The 7,525-nt window shown below is 42.7% G+C and overlaps 1 protein-coding gene across 1 annotated transcript; it reads right to left on the minus strand.

Moving 5' to 3' along the window:
- Window positions 1–449: 449 nt before the first annotated feature.
- Window positions 450–5,943, minus strand: LOC100995121 (insulin-like growth factor 2 mRNA-binding protein 2). Its single transcript, XM_034935006.2, is given in 2 exon segments — window positions 450–4,534; window positions 4,537–5,943. Coding segments are annotated over 2 exon segments (1,665 nt in total). The 5' UTR covers window positions 5,819–5,943; the 3' UTR covers window positions 450–4,151.
- Between the last annotated feature and the right edge of the window lie 1,582 nt (window positions 5,944–7,525).

Consider the following 7,525-nt stretch of genomic DNA (forward strand, 5'->3'; position numbering starts at 1 on the left):
TTTTTTTTTTTTTTTTTTTTTTTTTGAGATAGGGTCTGGCTCTGTCACCCAGGCTAGAATTCAGTGACATGATCTCGGCTCACTGCAACCTCTGCCTCCCAGGTTCAAGCAATTCTCCTGCCTCAGCCTCCCCAGTAGCTGGGACTACAGGCACCCGCCACCATACCTGGCTAATGTTTTGTATTTTTAGTAGAGACGGCAATTTGACCATGTTGGCCAGGCTGGTCTCGAACTCCTGACCTCAAGTGATCTGCCTGCCAATGTGCTGAGATTACAGGCATGAGCTACTGCACCCAGCCAAAAAAAATTTTTTTTTTTTTAATCTTTGGGATGTTATATTCTGGGAGCTCAGCCTTCAACTTTGTCAAAAATTCTGTGAAACTCCTGTACTGAGTGCCTAATTTTGATTATAATGATTTTCATTTCTAGACGTGTTTTTTTTTTTCATATTTGCAGTTGATTAAGGATAGCTGCAAACTCTTTGTCACTCTTCCAGTTGAGAGATGGAGGCCAACTGCTCCACGAATCTGGGCTGACTTTAGTGATTTGCTTGACCAATAGAATGCATCGGAAATGATGTTCTGTGATTTCCAAGGCTAGATCATAAAAGTTTTATGACTTCTACCTGAGCTTTTTGAAATGCTTGTTGTGGAAATTCCAGCACTCAAGATGCTCTCTTTGGGACCCCAGCTATCTTGCTATAAAAGGCAAGAAACATGTAGGCACTTGTGGAAAGTTCTAGCTGAGCTCCCAGCAGAGAGCCAACACTACTACATGAAGCCATGCAAATGAATTATTTTGTATGTCTAATCCATTTACATCTTCAGATAACTGTCGCTCCAGCAGACAATTCCAAGGTTTGTAGTCAGACATGAGAGCAGATTAGGATCAGTACTGGGTTGTACTCAGTGCTTTTCTTTCTACTCTCTGTTTTATGCCATCATTTTCCCTTCTTGTTTTTTTTCTTCTTATTAATCCCCGGAGTTTTGGAAACCCCATTTTTCTATCCCTTTTGCTGCTTTTTTTTTTTTTTTTTTGAGACAGAGTCTTGCTTTGTCACCTAGGCTGGAGTGTAGTGGCACAATCATAGCTCACTGCAGCCTCAACCTCCCAGGCTCAAGTGATTCTCCCACCTCAGCCTCCCAGGTAGCTGGGACTACACGTGCATGCCACCACACCCAGCTAATGTTTTCATTTTTTCTAGACATGGGGTCTTGCTATGTTGCTCAGCTGGTCTCAATCTCCTGGGCTAAGGCAATCCTCCCGCCTTGGTCTCTCGAAGTGCTGGGATTACAGGCATAAACCACTGCACCCAGCAAGCTGCCACTCTTTTATTCTTCTCCCTCTGGACATGAAAGAATCCATTTTAGACTCTAAAGAGAGGATAAGAAATGGGGCTGAATGCATATTAATACACTTGGAATTAATGAGAGAAAACAGTGTATGTGGAATGGACAAAAAACCATGTTTTAAGACCAAAATTTATGAAGTTATCCTGCAGAGTTAATAATAAATCGCCAGGAACAGTGACTTATGCCCGTAATTCCAGCATTTTGGGAGGCCAAGACAGGAGAATTTCTTGAGGACAAGTGTTCAAGATCAGCCTGGGCAATATAGTGAAACCCCATCTCTACAAAAAATAAAAACATTAGCCAGATGTGGGGATGAGTGCCTGTAGTTCCAGCTACTCTGGAGGCTAAGGCAGGAAGATCTCCTAAGCATAGGAGTTTGAGATTACAATGAGCTATGATCACACCACTGTACTCCAGCTTGAAAGACAGAGTGAGACTCTGTCTCTTAAAAATTTTTTTTCAGAGTGATTAATAACTTATGCAAGTCTGGAAAAATAATTATGCCTATTATACTGCTATAGTTTATTGGAAATTATTTGCCTTACCAAATATAAAAGTATATGGAAATCCTGGTGTTGGGGAGGAAGATTAATGCCTCTTTTAGCCTAACACTGTAATATTTTAATATTTGTTTTTCAGGGAAACATTATTTGACCTATTACTTAAACAAAGTAATAAATCAGTGAGATAAAATGATAAGCAGTACTTTATGTATTATGTATAATATCTTAAGTTTTTTTTTGTTTTCTATGCTTAATGGGCATTAATTACGTATTACTGAATATTCACTAAATATTAATCATGCATTGGGTATTTTTCAGAAATTTTATTTTGTTGATTGGGAAATATAAATGGGTCCTTCAAATTTTAGGTGGATAAATTATAAAACAATATGCCCTTTGTTTGCATTCATATAACTGTATATTAAGCCATTATTTCCCGTATACTATTATTGCTACTTATAACATATATCCTACATTAAATGCTTACAGCGTGCCAAGAACCATTCTAAGCACTTTATTTATTTTTTCTTGTTAGCTGGATATATTTCTTTTTTCTTTTTCTTTTTTTTTTTTTGTCACAGAACAAACACTGTTTGCCGTAGAGGAAACTGGCATTGCAGTCTGGTGGCGTAATGGCTTGTTCATATAAACCAGTACATGTTCATCCTTCAGCGCAAAAAGCCCTAATGGCGCACATCCTATTAAAATTCAGGATCTCCAATATTCTCTCTCTCTGTTTTTCTTTGTCATCTTTTTTTTAAACATTTTCAAAGTTTGTCCAAAAGAAGGTCATATAGGTTCTTGGCTAGCAGAAGACAATTCAGAATAGCTGTTGCACATTTGGACTGTCACCTTCTCCAGGCTGGCAGTTGATATCTTATTTTTTTCAACTCCTTTTTATTAAAAAAATTTTAAAAATGCTCCAACTGTCAGTTTTACAAAATCTCTAAGGGAAACACAAGAGCAAGGTGCTGAGGTAAAAAACACCTGAGGTAGCTTTTTTCTGTGTGTTTTTCTCGTTAAAATAATCTGTAAGTTTAACGCCCTGGGTCAACAACCTTGTATAAATTTCTACTTTCCTCCACATTTTTTTTTAAAGAAAGAAATTATTTTGCTGAGTATTGATGGCTTATACACCAAAATGCAAAAAGACAAAATACATTCTTTCATTGTGGAATTTTTTCTTTGTTTGGTTGATTGGTTGGTTTGATAGGTTCCTGTTTTCCTCTTCCAAAATGCTAGGACAAGTACCATTGACTCTTGTTCTTTTGAGTAACCAAGTGTAAGTTGAGGCTGGTTTGTGTGTTTCGCTTTTGTTCCTTTTGTGTGATGTGATACTCAGAGCACTGCTTTGCCTGGCAGAGGGGGGTCGGGGGGTGCGTAGATATGGGATTGAGATGGAGGGATGAGGGAATTCAAAAGAATGGAGATAGAGAAGAAGGGGAGGGGAGGGAGGGGAGAGATAGAGAGAGACAGAGAATTATATAGCAGTATGCAAAAAACCAGTTTAAAACCTGTGAAGCAAAGAGAAATGGGTGTATGACCTAGACAGGCATGAGGAGTGACAGAGTTTCCCCTTCAAGGAGACAGTATCCCTTCTGTTGACATACATAGGTGATCCAGAACTGCTGTGAGTGTCCTTCCGACAAAATTTCCTTCTGGGTGAATTTTGTGTGGGTGGCCTCGAAGGTCCTCTCTACACGGTGAGACCTTCCAAAGAAAGACTTTATTCTGTAAAGTCTAGAAAAGCCTGCTCTCTCTTTAAAAAGAAAAAAATAATAATTGATTAAAAATTGGAGTTAGTTATTTGATATATTATTTCTAAAATATATTACCGCTGCAGGCACCCTGTGTAACCCACAGGCCACATATCTTAACATCTTCCCCTTCTAATATGTATACACGTGTAGAGAGACTATTTGCCACAAAAAAGGGCGTGCATTTTGCTTGGCTTTGAACATGTTTACCTATTTTAGTTCAACTAAAAGGGATAGCGTCATGGGAGTTAAGGAGAGATCCGAGTGGATGGTGAAGTGGATGGCTGAAGCCTGCAGAAGCCCTGGGGGACAGGAGGAGGGGCCCGGTGGTTCTGGCAAACCTGGTTTACCTTCCCCACCCCTCCTCGGCCCCTGGGATTCTCAGGGCCTCTACAGAGTCCCTGGCCGCCTCCGTAGACTTCTCATTCCTCAGATGGTCTTTGGTTTGCTCTTGATCTGGCTGGCTGTGTTTGGTCTCATTCTGTCAGGTGTTGGAAGGGCTACATTCTTCCGTTGTTTTGCTTGTGCCTGTGGGATCCTCACTTGCTGCGCTGTGAGGCGACTCCCTGAGGGTATTTCTGCTCCTGCTGCTTCACCTGTTGTACAATTTCCCTGATCTTGCGCTGTGCAGTCTGGCTAGCAAAGAAGTGCCCGATAATTCTGACGATCATTTCCTCATTTTCATCTGGCGTTTGGTCACGAGGCACGATGACTTCTGCACTGATTAAATTCTGCAGTTCATTCACGGTCTTGCCCCCTTTGCCAATCACCCGGCCAGCGGTGGAAGAGGGCACTCTGATATGGGTTTCCAGCTTCACTTCTTCTTTGGGGTTAAAAAAGTTTTCTTCTTTCAGTTTCCCAAAGATCCGTCCCTGGGCCTTGAACTGGGATTCTGGTGGCCAGGTGATGATGACCTTCCGCTGACGTCTGGGCCTTCCGCAGGGGCGATCTTGATGGAGGCTCCCACGAATCTCGCCAGCTGTTTGATGTGTGCCCCTTTCTTCCCGATGATGGCGCCCACACCCTGGGTTGGGATGAAGAGATTCACAATCTCCTGCTCTGGATAAGAGTGATGATGCGGGAACGGGCCAAACTGGTGATGGGGGTACAGGCTGGAGAAGTATCCGAAGTGGGTATTAACAGTCAGCGTATCATTTTCAAAGGCCTCACGCAGCTTCTTCATAATCTCTATCTCAGCACTGGCACAGACCTCGACTGTGCCCTTCATAGTGATGGTTCTTTCCGGGTTGTATATGCTCAAATCCTGCGAAGATGAGATTGTTATCTTGGTCCCTGTTTCATGTTCATTTTTCTTCAAATTTCTGCCTTCTTTTCCAATCAGTCTTCCAACCAAGCCATTGTGGGCCAAGATTTTCAGAGGAATCTCTTCGGCTAGTTTGGCCTCATCTGCCTCTTTCTGCATTATTTCAAGAATCATGCGGCATGCTTCAGAAGTCCCCTCTGGGGTGGCATGGATGGTGACAGGCTTCTCTGCAGCTCCGGAGTTCTCTTGTCTATAGATGTCTACCCGGGACTGGCTCTGCTTAGTGATGTTCTTTATGGTCAAGCCCTCCTTTCCGATGATGGCACCAACAAACCGGGTGGGGAACACGATCCGCAGTGGGAAATCAATCTGTCTGGCCTGAGAAGAGCCCCCAGGGGCTTGGCCTTGCTCCCAGGAAGAGTGGTCCCCACGCTGGGCTAGCTGAGGGGGCGAAGGGCAGCTCAACCCTTCATCCGGGATGTAGGAAATCTTGAAGGAGTGGTTCTCAAACTGATGCCCGCTTAGCTTCTTCATGGCTATTTTTACTTCTTCTTTTGTTGCATATGTGACGTTGACAACAGCGGTCTCTGTGTCTGTGTTGACTTGTTCCACATTCTCCACTGTCCCATATTGAGCCAAAAGTCCATCCAACACCTCCCACTGCAGGTGAGGAGGGATATTTCGAATCTGAATGTTCCTGCTCCTTAGCTTCATAGAGACTGAATAATCAACTTCCATGATTTTCCCATGCAATTCCACTTGACCCGAGAGGGTCTCGATGGTGCGGATGGCCCAGTTCTGGTCGGGGTAGTCCACGAAGGCGTAGCGGGACTTGAGCAGGACCTGTCCCGCCAGGGGCAGCTTCCTGTCCCCAAAGAGCTGCCGGAGGTCTTCGGCGGTGACGGCGGGGCTCAGGTTCCCGATGAAAAGCTTGTTCATCATCCGTCTCTTCCCCGAGGGCCGGCGGCTCCCCCGCCCGATACCCCGCGCTCCTCGCCTCCTCCGCTGCCCTAGTCTCTCTTCTTCCTCCTCCGCCCCGCCTCCCCGCCACCCACCCCCACCCTCAGCCTGGCTCCCCTCTTGAAGCACTTTAAATGTGTTTTCTACTTTAATCTTTACAAGAATTGAATGAGGTATGTCCATTTTACAAATGAGGAAACCAAGTCACAGAGAAGTTAAGTCATCTACATGTTTTATGGCTGCAATATCAGATGACGCTTAAGTTTATGCAGAATCAGTCTAAATAACTCATCTTATTTAAACTGTATGAGTTAGATTGGGCTTTATCTTACTAGTCTCTTTTTCTAATACTTTTTTTAAAAAAGCAATTGTTAAGGGAACCACAATTAACTTCAGCACAATGACAGATGCTATTACTCAGAGGTTATGATAACTTTAAAGATTAAATATTAAATTGACTCGCCGGGCGCGGTGGCTCACGCCTGTAATCCCAGCACTTTGGGAGGCCGAGGAGGGCGGATCACGAGGTCAGGAGATTGAGACCATCCTGGCTACCACGGTGAAACCCCGTCTCTACTAAAAATACAAAAAAAAAAAAAAAAAATTAGCCGGGCGTGGTGGCGGGCGACTGTAGTCCCAGCTACTCGGGAGGCTGAGGCAGGAGAATGGCCTGAACCCAGGAGGCGGAGCTTGCAGTGAGCCGAGATCGTGCCATTGCACTCCAGCCTGGGCGACAGAGCGAGACTCCGTCTCAAAAAAAAAAAAAAAAAGAAAAAAAGAAAGAAAGATTAAATTGACTTATTGTGAAAGTTTAGCCAACCAAAAATTCCAGTATAAATGAAAAAATATCTAGTAACCCTGATAAAATCTTACTCGACTAATCTTTTAAAACCTGTATTTTCATCTTCAACACAAACATCAGGACTTCTAAAGTTGGACTTAAATGTCTTATGCCTGCAGTATTAGATGATGATCTCAGAATAAGTTTTCCCAACATTCTGTACTTGTCTTATACTGTCAAAAATATGGTAATTCATTTTAAAAATCTTTGCTCATAAAGATATCTGTCTATATTTTCTTTCACAACCATGTTTATATAGAACATAAAAATACAGATAGTTTGGCCAAACTACCTGTATCTGAGTTTTCGTCAAACTATCTATATTTTTATGTTCTATATTGTCTAAATGATAGCTTAGCCTGGAAAAATGTCAAACTATTACCTTTGCCTCCTTATATTTCATTTTATTTATTGATTTATTTATTCATTTTGAGTCAGAGTCTTGCTTTGTTACCCAGGCTGGAGTGCAATCATAGCTCGCTGCAGCCTCAAATTCCTGGGCTCAAGTGATCCTTTTGCCTCAGCCTCCCAAATAGCTGGGACTACAGGCATATGCCACCATGCGCAACCAATTTTTTTTTTTTTTTTGTAGAGATGGGAGTCTGGCTATGTTCCCACAGCTGGTCTTGAACCCTTGGATTCAAGCAGTCCCCCAGCCTTGGTCTCCTAAAGTGCTGCGATTACAGGCATAAGCCACCATGCCTGGCCTGTCTCCTTTTAAATAGAAAAAAAATTATGTTTTTGCATGCCTTTACTTAGTTCTCATCTAATAAGCCCAAAAATGTGCTTTTGAAAAGGTATGCTCTCTCTACCATATCGCTTGAAATTAAAGACTCAAATTGCAGAAA

This window comes from Pan paniscus, chromosome 10 (assembly GCF_029289425.2).
Source record: "Pan paniscus chromosome 10, NHGRI_mPanPan1-v2.0_pri, whole genome shotgun sequence".
NCBI classification, from domain to species: Eukaryota; Metazoa; Chordata; class Mammalia; order Primates; family Hominidae; genus Pan; species Pan paniscus.